The 17,873-nt window shown below is 45.8% G+C and overlaps 1 protein-coding gene across 1 annotated transcript; it reads left to right on the forward strand.

The window, feature by feature from the left end:
- The first annotated feature begins 2,980 nt into the window (after positions 1 to 2,980).
- Positions 2,981 to 17,584, forward strand: sgms2b (sphingomyelin synthase 2b). The gene is made up of 6 exons (XM_031791583.1): positions 2,981 to 3,097; positions 7,359 to 8,143; positions 8,801 to 8,918; positions 11,950 to 12,103; positions 13,182 to 13,348; positions 16,285 to 17,584. The coding sequence occupies exons 2-6, from the start codon at positions 7,614 to 7,616 to the stop codon at positions 16,477 to 16,479; spliced, it is 1,164 nt and encodes a 387-aa protein (XP_031647443.1). The 5' UTR covers positions 2,981 to 3,097; positions 7,359 to 7,613; the 3' UTR covers positions 16,480 to 17,584.
- The last annotated feature ends 289 nt before the right edge of the window (positions 17,585 to 17,873 follow it).

Below are 17,873 nucleotides of genomic sequence, written 5' to 3' on the forward strand. Positions count from 1 at the left end.
TAAAAGGAAATAATATATATTTAGAAAATACTTAAATATTTTAGTACTAATTTTACTGTCCCAACTACAACATACTTAATACATTTAATTTGGTAAACATTTAGAGTAAATACTGTAGAATTCCATTCATTGACGGAATTCATTGGGGCGGAAGGGTAGTCTAGTGGTTAGAGTGTAGGCGTGGCAGCGTAGCCTAGTGGTTAGAGTGTAGGCGTGGCAGCGTAGCCTAGTGGTTAGAGTGTAGGCGTGGCAGCGTAGTCTAGTGGTTAGAGTGTAGGCGTGGCAGCGTAGTCTAGTGGTTAGAGTGTAGGCGTGGCAGCGTAGTCTAGTGGTTAGAGTGTAGGCGTGGCAGCGTAGCCTAGTGGTTAGAGTGTAGGCGTGGCAGCGTAGTCTAGTGGTTAGAGTGTAGGCGTGGCAGCGTAGTCTAGTGGTTAGAGTGTAGGCGTGGCAGCGTAGCCTAGTGGTTAGAGTGTAGGCGTGGCAGCGTAGCCTAGTGGTTAGAGCGTAGGCGTGGCAGCGTAGCCTAGTGGTTAGAGTGTAGGCGTGGCAGCGTAGCCTAGTGGTTAGAGTGTAGGCGTGGCAGCGTAGCCTAGTGGTTAGAGTGTAGGCGTGGCAGCGTAGCCTAGTGGTTAGAGTGTAGGCGTGGCAGCGTAGCCTAGTGGTTAGAGCGTTGGACTAGTAACCGGAATGTTGCAAGTTCAAACCCCTGAGCTGACAAGGTACAAATATGTCGTTCTGCCCCTGAACAGGCAGTTAACCCACTGTTCCTAGGCCGTCATTGAAAATAAGAATTTGTTCGTAACTGGTTAAATAAATTGACTGCTTTTCTGCCAATATTGCCGACCGGTGGCTTTAAAGCCTCTCATTGGCCATAACATAGCTAAAACGCATAGAATGAAGTGTCTATCGGAGGGATTTGAAAGCCACGTTATTCGCAGCACATTTACCCCAGATGACTCGGCTGAAGATGTCACGAGCCCCATGTTAGGCGCAAACTTTATATTGGCGGAAAGAGAGGATTGAGCTGCAGACACTACAAGAAACGGTAAATCTAGCAGAAACACACCGGGAACTATTCAATATTCAAAATGACCAACGCACGGGTGCTTCAATCGACTCTAGGGGTTTTAAACTCTCGTAGGGGATCTGCTTATACATAATAGGTCTGATAACTCACCAGAGTTGGATTCAATCACCTCTAGGAAAAGGATTAAAAAAAACAGCCAACACTGGAGTCTAGTCGAGGCTACTTTCAGTTTCAACAACCAATCAGAACAACAGTTGACTCCTCCCCATGTTATTCTCTTATTATAACCTGGGAGTGGGCAGCCGGTCAGGATGTGTCACACAGAGTTGTTGGTAGTTTACTGGAACTGAATTATTACCAAATGGCACCCTACATAGGGCTCAGGTCAGAAGTAGTGCACTATATAGGGAATAGGGTGCCATAGGGCTCTGGTCAGAAGTAGTGCACTATATAGGGAATAGGGTGCCATAGGGCTCTGGTCAGAAGTAGTGCACTATATAGGGAATAGGGTGCCATAGGGCTCTGGTCAGAAGTAGTGCACTATATAGGGAATAGGGTGCCATAGGACTCTGGTCAGAAGTAGTGCACTATATAGGGAATAGGGTGCCATAGGGCTCAGGTCAGAAGTAGTGCACTATATAGGGAATAGGGTGCCATAGGGCTCTGGTCAGAAGTAGTGCACTATATAGGGAATAGGGTGCCATAGGGCTCTGGTCAGAAGTAGTGCACTATATAGGGAATAGGGTGCCATAGGGCTCTGGTCAGAAGTAGTGCACTATATAGGGAATAGGGTGCCATAGGGCTCTGGTCAGAAGTAGTGCACTATATAGGGAATAGGGTGCCATAGGGCTCTGGTCAGAAGTAGTGCACTATATAGGGAATAGGGTGCCATAGGGCTCTGGTCAGAAGTAGTGCACTATATAGGGAATAGGGTGCCATAGGGCTCTGGTCAGAAGTAGTGCACTATATAGGGAATAGGGTGCCATAGGGCTCTGGTCAGAAGTAGTGCACTATATAGGGAATAGGGTGCCATAGGGCTCTGGTCAGAAGTAGTGCACTATATAGGGAATAGGGTGCCATAGGGCTCTGGTCAGAAGTAGTGCACTATATAGGGAATAGGGTGCCATAGGGCTCTGGTCAGAAGTAGTGCACTATATAGGGAATAGGGTGCCATAGGGCTCTGGTCAGAAGTAGTGCACTATATAGGGAATAGGGTGCCATAGGGCTCTGGTCAGAAGTAGTGCACTATATAGGGAATAGGGTGCCATAGGGCTCTGGTCAGAAGTAGTGCACTATATAGGGAATAGGGTGCCATAGGGCTCTGGTCAGAAGTAGTGCACTATATAGGGAATAGGGTGCCATAGGGCTCTGGTCAGAAGTAGTGCACTATATAGGGAATAGGGTGCCATAGGGCTCAGGTCAGAAGTAGTGCACTATATAGGGAATAGGGTGCCATAGGGCTCTGGTCAGAAGTAGTGCACTATAATAGGGAATAGGGTTCCATTTGGACTCGTGGTGTTGTCCAGTCAGTCACGGGGGTAGCCTCATCTAAAACTAAATTAGAGAGCTGAGGTGAAACGTTAACTAAACAGCTGATCTGAGTGACTTATATTATGCCCCGGAGTCAGGGACAAGACAGTCCCTCATGATGACGGTGAGTCATTTGAGCTCGAGCTTCAACAACGTTCTGGAACGGGCGGATCGTTTAACGAGAAGTGACTCACTGAGAGGGGAGTGGCCTTGGTGTACCTTATTTGGGCAGGGAGAACCAGTTATCTGCCAGAATTTTTTTTTTAAAGACCTTTAAATTTAATCGACACCTTTTTATATGAAATTGGGCTATTATATAAAAAATATATATATAGAAATGAACATTCTGGATAGTTTTGAAAATGGATCAAATGTAATAGGAAGCTATAGGGGCGTGTTTTGATGAAGGGGGCGTGTCTTGTCTGACAGGAGGGGAGCTGTGATTTACACGCCCAAGGTAAGAGAAGACAACTCAACACAGAGGAGGAAGACAAAAAAAGGTCACAGACTTGTTTCGAACTTTCACGTTACTGAACACAGGTAAGCTGTTTTTTTTTATGTGGGGATACATTGTTTAATTAGCCTAACTTGAGAACGTTTGTTGGTTCCGTTTCCCTAAGAGCGCAGGTAAAAAGTTTTAAGAGTTAGAGTAGGTGTTGTCGGTCGCCATAGCTCACCTTTCAACAGGTGAATTGCTTCCGACTGGCTTTGCGGGTCGAATATCCAGTTAATATTAAATACTTAACTATTTCCAGTACTTAAACACAGAGGACTCCTAACTTATATTTCACCTACGTAAATCCTTCATGTTATTATCGCCCGGTGAGAATGATAATATTTGTTATATACCCGTATGTTGTGATGATGGCGGCGAGAAGTGTTGCTTACTTTGCGCCTGTTCCATTACGCCGATTATGTTGCAAAACGGAATGCCACGGGGAGGGACCTGAATGTATCCAATAGAAACTCTCTGGTTTTGTTTTGTTTGGTTCTTAATTAAACTAACCGGTTTGCGTTATGTTTACACTCCTCTCCCTTTGACTGTGGCGTGTGAATGATGCCGCGTTCAAGACAACCGGGAACTCGGTAATCTCCGAATTCCGAGCGTTCAAAACAACTGGGAACTATTTGAATGGTCATCCACCCCCCAACTTGGGAACTCGGGCCTCTTGACATTCTAATTGATATTCTAATTGGCATTCTAGTTCTTACATTCTAAACTATGAGGGAATAATGTGGACATTGCCTGACTATATAGATTGCATCCTTGGTGATGTTTCTATGTGCCCAACACAGGCACACATAATAAACCCATGAATAGTGGTAGCATTAATCTCACTATTGCTGTTTTTGTCATCACAAAGTGACCAAAAAAAACAGGTTTCTTTTTTTAATGATAGGGTTTGTATGGAAAGCCAAGTTGAAGTCAGCATTAGATTTTGTCATTAGATGCACTACTTTTGTGAAGAAAAATAATGATAATTTCAACAACAACAAATAATAATAATTCAGATTTTTCAGGGGGTGCTGCAGCACCCTTACTTACCATGGCTATGATAATATCCAGAATCATTATTAGGAAGAGCCTTTGGTGTTGCTGCAGTAGTCTATCCGGACAGTAGACGTAGTGTCCAATCCATATGAAAATATGGAGTAATTTACCTTGATGCTGTAAATCAAGCAGACAACAACAAGAGGGCCAATATCACTAGGGATCCAGACAACAACAAGAGGGCCAATATCACTAGGGATCCAGACAACAACAAGAGGGCCAATATCACTAGGGATCCAGACAACAACAAGAGGGCCAATATCACTAGGGATCCAGACAACAACAAGAGGGCCAATATCACTAGGGATCCAGACAACAACAAGAGGGCCAATATCACTAGGGATCCAGACAACAACAAGAGGGCCAATATCACTAGGGATCCAGACAGCAACAAGAGGGCCAATATCACTAGGGATCCAGACAACAACAAGAGGGCCAATATCACTAGGGATTCAGACAACAACAAGAGGGCCAATATCACTAGGGATCCAGACAACAACAAGAGGGCCAATATCACTAGGGATCCAGATAACAACAAGAGGGCCAATATCACTAGGGATCCAGACAACAACAAGAGGGCCAATATCACTAGGGATCCAGACAGCAACAAGAGGGCCAATATCACTAGGGATCCAGACAACAACAAGAGGGCCAATATCACTAGGGATCCAGACAACAACAAGAGGGCCAATATCACTAGGGATCCAGACAACAACAAGAGGGCCAATATCACTAGGGATCCAGACAACAACAAGAGGGCCAATATCACTAGGGATCCAGACAACAACAAGAGGGCCAATATCACTAGGGATCCAGACAACAACAAGAGGGCCAATATCACTAGGGATCCAGACAACAACAAGAGGGCCAATATCACTAGGGATCCAGACAACAACAAGAGGGCCAATATCACTAGGGATCCAGACAACAACAAGAGGGCCAATATCACTAGGGATCCAGACAACAACAAGAGGGCCAATATCACTAGGGATCCAGACAACAACAAGAGGGCCAATATCACTAGGGATCCAGACAACAACAAGAGGGCCAATATCACTAGGGATACAGACAACAACAAGAGGGCCAATATCACTAGGGATCCAGACAACAACAAGAGGGCCAATATCACTAGGGATACAGACAACAACAAGAGGGCCAATATCACTAGGGATCCAGACAACAACAAGAGGGCCAATATCAGGGGATTGTCTACCTCCTCATGCCTTTTGCACACATTGTATATAGACCCCCCCTTTGTTTTCTAATGTGTTATTGACTTGTTAATTGTTTACTCCATGTGTAACTCTTTGTTGTATGCTCACACTGCTATGCTTTATCTTGGCCAGGTCGCAGTTGCAAATGAGAACTTGTTCTCAACTAGCCTACCTGGTTAAATAAAGGTGAAATAAATCAAATAAATCCAGACAACAACAAGAGGGCCAATATCACTAGGGATCCAGACAACAACAAGAGGGCCAATATCACTAGGGATACAGACAAGATTATCAATATCACTAGGGATACAGACAACAACAGAGGGCCAACTTGGGGACTTGTCTGACAACTAGATCCAGGACTCTTACAGGGTTCACGTTCACTGCCTAATCTAACTGCTTTATGCTTCATATATCAGCTGTACAATGTGATGGAGGAATGCACTGTGCATGCAGAGGGTTGCACTTCCATTGAATTGGGGATAGTTTAACAAAAATATGTTAGAAGACCTAGAATTGAAAACTCGAAAGTTTCTGACCCTTTGCAACCCTATACAAGAGTAATGAGATATAGACAGTTTAGAGTAGAGGCATGGGAGAAAGACAGTTTAGAGTAGAGGCATGGGAGAAAGACAGTTTAGAGTAGAGGCATGGGAGAAAGACAGTTTAGAGTAGAGGCATGGGAGAAAGACAGTTTAGAGTAGAGGCATGGGAGAAAGACGGTTTAGAGTAGAGGCATGGGAGAAAGACGGTTTAGAGTAGAGGCATGGGAGAAAGACGGTTTAGAGTAGAGGCATGGGAGAAAGACGGTTTAGAGTAGAGGCATGGGAGAAAGACGGTTTAGAGTAGAGGCATGGGAGAAAGACGGTTTAGAGTAGAGGCATGGGAGAAAGACGGTTTAGAGTAGAGGCATGGGAGAAAGACGGTTTAGAGTAGAGGCATGGGAGAAAGACGGTTTAGAGTAGAGGCATGGGAGAAAGACGGTTTAGAGTAGAGGCATGGGAGAAAGACAGACGGTTAGAGGGGGGGTCAGTCACACATTAACACGCAGGCCAGATATGATATGGAGAAAGAGGATTTGTAGCATGAGTACACTCACTCACTCACTCAATACACTTTTCTCCAACACTGTGTGTGTTACGTAACGTTATTGTTTAGTTACCTAGGTAATGTAATTGTTTTAGAGGATTGCATTGTGATTCACATTCTATGAATAGCCCCTCCACCCCTCCCTCCACCCCTCCCTCCCTCCTGCCAGTTGTTGTAGCAGTCTGAACTTCTCATTGTTCTGCTTCAACAAGACTATTAAAGCACACAGAGGTGTGTGTGTGAAATCACCTGTGGTTTAACGAGTGAGGAATGTGTGTGTGTGTGTGTGAGGTTTTAAGGTGTGGCTCTTTCTCACTCTGGTTACTCTGAGTCAAAACCAACATTCCTACAGGTAGGATCGGAACATCTCTCACCTGTGTTGACTGAGTGTGACTGTACAGAAAGTGCAGGTAGAAGAGAACACACCTTGTTACCTGCCTGTCCACTCTGACCACTGAGGGCTGGTTTCCCCAGACACAGATCAAAGTCCAGTCCTGGACTAAAAAGCATTTTAAATAAGGGGCATTAAGAATGCTTTTCAAAATCCTAGAACTAGGCTTAAAATGTGTCTGGGAAACTGCCCCCGAGAGCTCTGAAAACAGCCTGTCTTTCTGTGTGTCAGTGGAGGCTGCTGAGGGGAGGACGGCTCATTATAACGTCTGGAACGGAGCCAATGGAACGGCATCAAATCATGGAAACCATGTGTTTGATATCATGGAAACCATGTGTTTGATATCATGGAAACCATGTGTTTGATCCCATTCCACTGACTCCGCTCCAGCCTTTACCACGAGCCCGTCCTCACCAGCCTCCTGAGCTATTGCCTGTGAAACAGGTTTTCACCCCTTCCTCCTCTTTTTGTACATTTCAGTTCCTTTTAATTGATCGGGTAGAAAACAGGTTCTCGTCTCCTGTTTCTGATGTCTGGTGTATTTGTGTTTTCCAGGTGTTTCCAAAGGTCTCTGACATTGTTGATGACCTCAGAGCTGATTGATTTGACCAGACTAGAGCTGATAGGATTATTGATCACATTGATCAGGTACCTCTAACCCACCAAACATTATCGGAGGTCGGAGGTCACACCTTGCTGGAAGTTTCTGGATTATATATTTGTTTTTGGAGACTGCTGATTGGTTAAAGGACATGTTTGGAGCCTGCTGATTGGCTGGTTGAGCGTCTCAAAATAGCCACCCCAGAACTGATGCACGAAGACGAGGCGAGACCGACTGGAGGCCACTCCCACTTTGAGGTCTCTGTGACAATGGAGTCGCAGCCGCCGCCACCACTTCCTCACATCGTCTCCAACGGCAACCCTCGCGGCAACCCTTCGTCATCAACGATAACGGACCACATCCCTAACACTAAGTCCAAGCATAACCAGGACGACCGACAGACCAAATCCAGCAGACTGATCCGGTCGCTTAGCAACGGTCTCCGGAAACACAGTGACTACGTCAAGATTTCGGTACCGGAAGGCCGAGGCAACCGGTTGCCGCGGGAATGGTGGAAAACAGGGGTGGCGTTTGTGTACGCGTTATTCAACCTCATCCTGACCACCGTCATCATCACCGTCGTACACGAACGGGTACCGGATAAATCGGTCAGTCCCCCGTTACCGGATAAGTTCTTCGACTATGTGGACCGTGTACCGTGGGCGTTTACGGTCACCGAAGTCAACGGGATGGTGTTGGTGGGACTCTGGTTCATACAGTGGCTGTTCCTCAAACACAAGTACTTTCTTTTCAATTCAAATAACTTTATTGGCATGTTTACATTGACAAAAGCAAAGTGGGGAAAATAAATAAATAAACAATAGACCTTAAATATTACAAACGTTTTTCAAAGGAATAGAGAGACATTTTTAAATGTTATATTATGTCTGTATACTTTATAACCACTGTGACCGAACTGTGTTTTTGGACTATTGGTGTAGGCTGCAAGGCTATTGGTGTAGGCTGCAAGGCTATTGGTGTAGGCTGCAAGGCTATTGGTGTAGACTGCAAGGCTATTGGTGTAGGCTGCAAGGCTATTGGTGTAGACTGCAAGGCTATTGGTGTAGACTGCAAGGCTATTGGTGTAGGCTGCAAGGCTATTGGTGTAGGCTGCAAGGCTATTGGTGTAGGCTGCAAGGCTATTGGTGTAGGCTGCAAGGCTATTGGTGTAGGCTGCAAGGCTATTGGTGTAGGCTGCAAGGCTATTGGTGTAGGCTGCAAGGCTATTGGTGTAGGCTGCAAGGCTATTGGTGTAGGCTGCAAGGCTATTGGTGTAGACTGCAAGGCTATTGGTGTAGACTGCAAGGCTATTGGTGTAGGCTGCAAGGCTATTGGTGTAGGCTGCAAGGCTATTGGTGTAGGCTGCTGTTCTAATTGTGGTAACTTCTCCCTCCAGGTCCATCATCGGTCGGAGGTGTTTCTTCATGATTGGGACGTTGTACATGTACCGTTGTGTCACCATGTACGTCACCACGCTACCTGTCCCTGGAAAACACTTCACCTGCGCTCCCAAGGTACACAATGATCATCAAATGTATTTATAAAGCCCTTCTTACATCAGCTGGTCTCTCAAAGTGCTGTACAGAAACCCAGCCTAAAACCCCAAACAGCAAGCAATGCAGGTGTAGAAGCACAGTGGCTAGGAAAAACTCCCTAGAAAGGCCAAAACCTAGGAAGAAACCTAGAGAGGAACCAGGCTCCGAGGGGTGGCTAGGAAAAACTCCCTAGAAAGGCCAAAACCTAGGAAGAAACCTAGAGAGGAACCAGGCTCCGAGGGGTGGCTAGGAAAAACTCCCTAGAAAGGCAGGAACCAAATGAGGATTCATGATTCACATAGAGACTAGATGACTGACACCATTTTGTAAAATATATTTTGGAATCTACAGAAATGCATTTATAGTGAACAAACAATATGCAATTTCAAAGATTTTACTGAGTTATAGTTCATAATAGGAAATCAGTCAGTTTAATAACTTAATTAGGTCCTAATCTATGGATTTCACATGACTGGGAATACAGATATACATCTGTTGGTCACAGATACCTTTAAAATAAAGGTAGGGGTGTGGATCAGAACACCAGTCAGTATCTGGCGTGGATCAGAACACCAGTCAGTATCTGGTGTGGATCAGAAAACCAGTCAGTATCTGGTGTGGATCAGAACACCAGTCAGTATCTGGTGTGGATCAGAACACCAGTCAGTATCTGGTGTGGATCAGAACACCAGTCAGTATCTGGCGTGGATCAGAACACCAGTCAGTATCTGGCGTGGATCAGAACACCAGTCAGTATCTGGCGTGGATCAGAACACCAGTCAGTATCTGGCGTGGATCAGAACACCAGTCAGTATCTGGCGTGGATCAGAACACCAGTCAGTATCTGGCGTGGATCAGAAAACCAGTCAGTATCTGGCGTGGATCAGAACACCAGTCAGTATCTGGCGTGGATCAGAACACCAGTCAGTATCTGGCGTGGATCAGAACACCAGTCAGTATCTGGCGTGGATCAGAACACCAGTCAGTATCTGGCGTGGATCAGAACACCAGTCAGTATCTGGCGTGGATCAGAACACCAGTCAGTATCTGGCGTGGATCAGAACACCAGTCAGTATCTGGCGTGGATCAGAACACCAGTCAGTATCTGGCGTGGATCAGAACACCAGTCAGTATCTGGCGTGGATCAGAACACCAGTCAGTATCTGGCGTGGATCAGAACACCAGTCAGTATCTGGCGTGCATCAGAACACCAGTCAGTATCTGGCGTGGATCAGAACACCAGTCAGTATCTGGTGTGACCATTTGCCTCATGCAGTGTGACACATCTCCTTCACATAGAGTTGATCAGGCTGTTGATTGTGGCCTGTGGAATGTTGTCCCACTCCTCTTCAATGGCTGTGCGAAGTTGCTGGATATTGGTGGGAACTGGAACACGCTGTCGTACACGTCGATCCAGAGCATCCCAAACATGCTCAATGGGTGACATTGAAGAACTGGGACATTTTCAGCTTCCAGGAATTGTGTACAGATCCTTGCGACATGGGGCCATTATCATGCTGAAAAATTTGATTGCGAGATAAACATACATACATATATAACATTTTCCTTTAATTTTAGAAAGCACTAATGTTATTGTTCCCACAACAACAACAACAACAACAACAACAAATAATAATAAAATACATTTAATGTTGTCCTTGAAACTTTTAACTGAAATACTGTAGAATTCCATTCATTCCTATTGGCTCCTGCTGGGTAGGGCCAATTTGGCTGACCGGTGGCTTCAACGCCTCTCATTGAATACCACATTATGAGTCATAATACCCATGAAACCTAGCGGTCAAACGGGGAAATGGTCACCTTTTTTACTCGGTTATCAAAACGCCCCGTCAGGGTAGACCTACATGAAACACAGCCCTTATTTTAAGGTTTTCTAAAATCCCCTATGGGGGAAAATTGAATGGAGGAAAAAACGATTGGAAATATTTCCCTATTTGACCGCTAGGTTTTATGGGTATTATGACACCTCCACTGTGGGGCTCTATTTGGCCAATACATAGCATCAGCAATTCAAGGTTTATATATGTCATTGGGGACACACACACAAACACTGTGGCTCCCAATGGTTTCACTATTACCAGGAACATTGTAGAAATTATGCATCGAATACGCCAGGATCAGTCCATTGCAGTATGTTAATTAAGCCAGGATCAGTCCATTGCAGTATGTTAATTAAGCCAGGATCAGTCCATTGCAGTATGTTAATTAAGCCAGGATCAGTCCATTGCAGTATGTTAATTAAGCCAGGATCAGTCCATTGCAGTATGTTAATTAAGCCAGGATCAGTCCATTGCAGTATGTTAATTAAGCCAGGATCAGTCCATTGCAGTATGTTAATTAAGCCAGGATCAGTCCATTGCAGTATGTTAATTAAGCCAGGATCAGTCCATTGCAGTATGTTAATTAAGCCAGGATCAGTCCATTGCAGTATGTTAATTAAGCCAGGATCAGTCCATTGCAGTATGTTAATTAAGCCAGGATCGGTCCATTGCAGTATGTTAATTAAGCCAGGATCGGTCCATTGCAGTATGTTAATTAAGCCAGGATCGGTCCATTGCAGTATGTTAATTAAGCCAGGATCGGTCCATTGCAGTATGTTATTTAAGCCAGGATCGGTCCATTGCAGTATGTTAATTAAGCCAGGATCGGTCCATTGCAGTATGTTAATTAAGCCAGGATCGGTCCATTGCAGTATGTTAATTAAGCCAGGATCGGTCCATTGCAGTATGTTGATTAAGCCAGGATCGGTCCATTGCAGTATGTTGATTAAGCCAGGATCAGTCCATTGCAGTATGTTAATTAAGCCAGGATCGGTCCATTGCAGTATGTTAATTAAGCCAGGATCAGTCCATTGCAGTATGTTAATTAAGCCAGGATCGGTCCATTGCAATATGTTAATTAAGCCAGGATCGGTCCATTGCAGTATGTTGATTAAGCCAGGATCAGTCCATTGTTAACTAAAACTCTACCCCCCCCCTCCCCCTCCTAGCTTTATGGTGACTCTGAAGGGATGGTGTGGCGTATCCTGGGTCTGATCAGTGGAGGAGGCCTGTCAATCACCGGGGGTCACCTCATGTGTGGAGACTTCCTTTACAGTGGACACACTGTAACACTCACACTGGCGTACCTGTTTATCCAAGAGTGTACGTACACATACACACACACACTCTCTGTAACCCTCACAATGACATACCTGTTTATTTAGTGTAAGAAATGAGATTCTTATTTTATTAAGGAAATAGAGAAGTGTTACAGGAAGGAGGCCACCCCTCTAGTGGGACCGGGTCGGGGGCCTCTCTAACCTGGGACCGGGTCGGGGGGCCTCTCTAACCTGGGACCGGGTCGGGGGGCCTCTCTAACCTGGGACCGGGTCGGGGGGCCTCTCTAACCTGGGACCGGGTCGGGGGGCCTCTCTAACCTGGGACCGGGTCGGGGGGCCTCTCTAACCTGGGACCGGGTCGGGGGGCCTCTCTAACCTGGGACCGTTCTAGATGATTCTGTTCTTCCAACTTTGTGGCAACAGTTTGGGGAAGGTCCTTTCCTGTTTCAGTATAACAATACCCCTGGTCACAAAGTGAGGTCCATACAGTAATGGTTTGTTGAGATCAGTGTGGAAGAACTTGACTTGCCTGCTGAATGGAAGCAAGTCCCCACAAAAATGTTCCAACATCTAGTGGAAAGCCTTCCCAGAAGAGTGGAGGCTGTTATAGCAGCAATGTTCCAACATCTAGTGGAAAGCCTTCCCAGAAGAGTGGAGGCTGTTATAGCAGCAATGTTCCAACATCTAGTGGAAAGCCTTCCCAGAAGAGTGGAGGCTGTTATAGCAGCAATGTTACAACATCTAGTGGAAAGCCTTCCCAGAAGAGTGGAGGCTGTTATAGCAGCAATGTTCCAACATCTAGTGGAAAGCCTTCCCAGAAGAGTGGAGGCTGTTATAGCAGCAATGTTCCTACATCTAGTGGAAAGCCTTCCCAGAAGAGTGGAGACTGTTATAGCAGCAAAGGGGGACCAACTCCATATTAAAGCCCATGATTTTGGAATGTTTGATGAGCAGGTGTCCACATACTTATGATAATGTAGTATATTTACCAGTCCTGTGAGGATCTGAAAAGTGTATTTTGAATTGGGGAAAGGACTGTTTTGGGGGGAAAAAATTGGGGGCAAAGACAATTTGACACATGAGGTTGTGTTGTAACTATGTTTATTTGTTTACCTCCTCAGACTCCCCCAAGAAGATGTGGTGGTACGTGTGGTTGTGCTGGTTGCTCAGTGTTGTGGGCGTGGTCTGTATCCTGATTGGTCATGAGCATTACAGCATTGATGTTGTCTTCGCCTACTTTGTTACGTCACGCCTCTTCTGGTGGTATCACACCATGGCCAACACACAGGTAAGAGATGTGTATATATATATATTTTTTTTTATTTTTTTTATTTTATTTTATTTTACCTTTATTTAACCAGGCAAGTCCGTTAAGAACAAATTCTTATTTTCAATGACGGCCTAGGAACAGTGGGTTAACTGCCTGTTCAGGGGCAGAACGACAGATTTGTACCTTGTCAGCTCGGGGGTTTGAACTTGCATTGGGGAAAGGACTGTTTTGGGGGGAAAAAATTGGTGTCCAACACTCTAACCACTAGGCTACCCTGCCACCCCATATATACACACACAGGTAGGATATATACATATCACACTGCTCAGAAAAACAAAGGGAACACTTAACCAACACAATGTAACTCTAAGTCAATCACACTGTCCACTTAGGAAGCAACACTGATTGACAATAAATGTCACGTGCTGTTGTGCAAATGGAATAGACAGTAGGTGGAAATTATGGGCAATTAGTAAGACACCCCCAATAAAGGAGTGGTTCTGCAGGTGGTGACCACAGACCACTTCTCAGTTCCTATGCTTCCTGGCTGATGTTTTGGTCAATTTTGAATGCTGGCGGTGCTTTCACTCTAGTGGTAGCATGAGACAGAGTCTACAAACAACACAAGTGGCTCAGGTAGTGCAGCTCATCCAGGATGGGACATCAATGCGAGTTGTGGCAAGAAGGTTTGCTGTGTCTGTCAGCGTAGTGTCCAGAGCATGGAGGCGCTACCAGGAGACAGGCCAGTACATCAGGAGACATGGAGGAGGCTGTAGGAGGGCAACAACCCAGCAGCAGGACCTCTACCTCCGCCTTTGTGCAAGGAGGAGCAGGAGGAGCACTGCCAGAGCCCTGCAAAATGACCTCCAGCAGGCCACAAATGTGCATGTATCTGCTCAAATGGTCAGAAACAGACTCCATGAGGGTGGTATGAGGTCCCGACGTCCACAGGTGGGGGTTGTGCTTACAGCCCAACACCGTGCAGGACGTTTGGCATTTGCCAGAGAACACCAAGATTGGCAAATACGCCACTGGCGCACTGTGCTCTTCTCAGATGAAAGCAGGTTCACACTGAGCACGTGACAGACGTGACAGAGTCTGGAGACGCCGTGGAGAACGTTCTGCTGCCTGCAACATCCTCCAGCATGACCGGTTTGGCGGTGGGTCAGTCATGGTGTGGGGTGGCATTTCATTGGGGGGCCGCACAACTCTCCATGTGCTCGCCAGAGGTAGCCTGACTGCCATTAGGTACCGAGATGAGATCCTCAGACCCCTTGTGAGACCATATGCTGGTGCGGTTGGCCCTGGGTTCCTCCTAATGCAAGACAATGCTAGACCTCATGTGGCTGTAGTGTGTCAGCAGTTCCTGCAAGAGGAAGGCATTGATGCTATGGACTGGCCCGCCCGTTCCCCAGACCTGAATCCAATTGAGCACATCTGGGACATCATGTCTCGCTCCATCCACCAACGCCACAGACTGTCCAGGAGTTGGCGGATGCTTTAGTCCAGGTCTGGGAGGAGATCCCTCAGGAGACCATCCGCCACCTCATCAGGAGCATGCCAAGGCGTTGTAGGGAGGTCATACAGGCACGTGGAGGCCACACACACTACTGAGCCTCATTTTGACTTGTTTTAAGGACATTACATCAAAGTTGGATCAGCCTGTAGTGTGGTTTTCCACTTTAATTTTGAGTGTGACTCCAAATCCAGACCTCCATGGGTTGATAAATTTGATTTCCATTGATAATTCTTGTGTGATTTTGTTGTCAGCACATTCAACTATGTAAAGAAATAAGTATTTAATAAGAGTATTTCATTCATTCAGATCTAGGATGTGTTATTTTAGTGTTCCATTTATTTTTTTGAGCAGTGTATATACATACAAACATACATACATACACAGGTAGGATATACAGTGGGGCAAAAAAGTATTTAGTCAGCCACCAATTGTGCAAGTTCTCCCAATTAAAAAGATGAGAGAGGCCTGTAATTTTCATCATAGGTACACTTCAACTATGACAGACAAAATGAGAAAAAAATGGTAGGATTTTAATGAATTTATTAGCAAATTATGGTGGAAATTTAAGTATTTGGTCAAAATATATATATATATACACACACACACACAGGATATATATATGTGTGTATACATACATACATGCGTGTGTATATATATCTCAACCATAATGTCTAGTAATGATGGTTGCTGTGTGAATATAGATAGTTACGTCACACAACAGCCTCAACTGATTTCAAAGCGTTCTCTTTAGTTCAGACTCTAACTCTGAGCTTTCTGATTTACATCGGGTCTCTAGGAATCCAATGGCTTATGTTCAGACTCTGGTAAATCAGAAAGGTCAGAGTTCATATCGGTCTCTAGGAATCCAATGGCTTATGTTCAGACTCTGGTAAATCAGAAAGGTCAGAGTTCATATCGGCCTCTAGGAATCCAATGGCTTATGTTCAGACTCTGGTAAATCAGAAAGGTCAGAGTTCATATCGTTCTCTAGGAATCCAATGGCTTATGTTCAGACTCTGGTAAATCAGAAAGGTCAGAGTTCATATCGGTCTCTAGGAATCCAATGGCTTATGTTCAGACTCTGGTAAATCAGAAAGGTCAGAGTTCATATCGGTCTCTAGGAATCCAATGGCTTATGTTCAGACTCAGGTAAATCAGAAAGGTCAGAGTTCATATCGGTCTCTAGGAATCCAATGGCTTATGTTCAGACTCTGGTAAATCAGAAAGGTCAGAGTTCATATCGTTCTCTAGGAATCCAATGGCTTATGTTCAGACTCTGGTAAATCAGAAAGGTCAGAGTTCATATCGGTCTCTAGGAATCCAATGGCTTATTATACGATTGTCCTTTTCTAAATAAACCCCTCAATATGTATATTTATAGGTTTAACAAAACAAAACAACAATTCTAAACCTTTTCTTTACATTTTGTGTTCAGGCTCTGCGCGGGGCTTCTAACAACTACCTGTCAAGGACCTGGTGGAACCCTGTGTTTGACTTCCTGGAGCGTAACGTCATGGCAACCGTTCCCTGTGTGTTCTCCTGGCCCGTCTCTCTGCCCTCTGCATGGTGTAACATTAACCCCTGTGAGAGATACTCTATGGTAGAGGGAGATGGGAACAGAGACCAGTAGAGGGCCTGTCTCTGCCCTCCTCGTGGTAACAACAACCCCATGGTCAATAACCCCATGGTAGAGGGGGATCCATTTTCTATCCATCCCTCTGGTCACAGATCACAGGCTGTAGCTTGTAATGAAAGAAACCTTCCTGAAGGCTCGGTCATTACTACCTCTGGTGTTCTTCAGCACGGATGCTACAGGCTAACACACCTGCGTAGGGGATAGGGGTGCACTGCGTAGGGGATAGGGGTGCACTGCGTAGGGGATAGGGGTGCACTGCGTAGGGGATAGGGGTGCACTGCGTAGGGGATAGGGGTGCACTGTGTAGGGGATAGGGGTGCACTGTGTAGGGGATAGGGGTGCACTGTGTAGGGGATAGGGGTGCACTGTGTAGGGGATAGGGGTGCACTGCGTAGGGGATAGGGGTGCACTGCGTAGGGGATAGGGGTGCACTGCGTAGGGGACAGGGGTGCACTGCGTAGGGGATAGGGGTGCACTGCGTAGGGGACAGGGGTGCACTGCGTAGGGGACAGGGGTGCACTGCGTAGGGGACAGGGGTGCACTGCGTAGGGGACAGGGGTGCACTGCGTAGGGGACAGGGGTGCACTGCGTAGGGGACAGGGGTGCACTGCGTAGGGGACAGGGGTGCACTGCGTAGGGGATAGGGCATCATTTGAGACTGATGCGTTGTGTATTGGGTCAGAGATTGGAACGTCAGAATTGGCAGTGTATTCCCTGTGCACTCTGTATAGGGTGCCTATAGGGTGCCATTTCAGACACCCCACTGTGAGCGAACCCAACGACCAAATATTGATGTCATGACGATAACGTGTTTAAACATTTATGCAAATATTTTGTTAGCCTGATCCCAGGTCTGTTTGTGCTTTTGCTAACTCCATTGTTGTCATTGTCAAGCCCACTAGCCTGATCCCAGATCTGGCTGTGGTCTTGCTAACTCCAAACTAAAGACGATTTCCGTAAGGAGCAGAAACCGATCCGGCTGTTTGTTGGTTCAGTAAAATGATGAATATAACGTCGCATCAACTGTAATCCATGTTACTGAAATATGTTGGTTCTGTTTTCATTCTTTTTAATCATATTTAAAGTTGTCGTAACTTGATTGTTGTAATATAATGTTCATTTTGAGGGGAGGGGAGGGAGGGAGGGAGGGAGGGAGGGAGGGAGGGAGGGAGGGAGGGAGGGAGGGGGGGGGGGAGAAACTGAATAAAATGGCCAAACTCTCCTTCAAGACCTGTGTGTGCAGAGATAAGCCAATGAATGCTCTTCAGTGGATCCACAGTGTGTTACAGGTTTGTCCAGGACCAAGTTAACAAGCGAGTCTGAGTCTGTTCTGTGAGCCGTTCAATTAAGAGTCGTTCGTTTGGCTCCGCTCAACTGAAAGAGTCGTT

This window comes from Oncorhynchus kisutch, linkage group LG16 (assembly GCF_002021735.2).
Source record: "Oncorhynchus kisutch isolate 150728-3 linkage group LG16, Okis_V2, whole genome shotgun sequence".
Taxonomy (NCBI): domain Eukaryota; kingdom Metazoa; phylum Chordata; class Actinopteri; order Salmoniformes; family Salmonidae; genus Oncorhynchus; species Oncorhynchus kisutch.

Bases quoted from the DNA above. Each gene is read 5' to 3' on its own strand.
- sgms2b (XM_031791583.1), top strand. From the start codon at position 7,614: ATGCACGAAGACGAGGCGAGACCGACTGGAGGCCACTCCCACTTTGAG. The intron at 8,144-8,800 runs GTACTTTCTTTT...TTCTCCCTCCAG, and splicing joins TGGCTGTTCCTCAAACACAA to GTCCATCATCGGTCGGAGGT. The intron at 12,104-13,181 runs GTACGTACACAT...TTACCTCCTCAG, and splicing joins GTACCTGTTTATCCAAGAGT to ACTCCCCCAAGAAGATGTGG.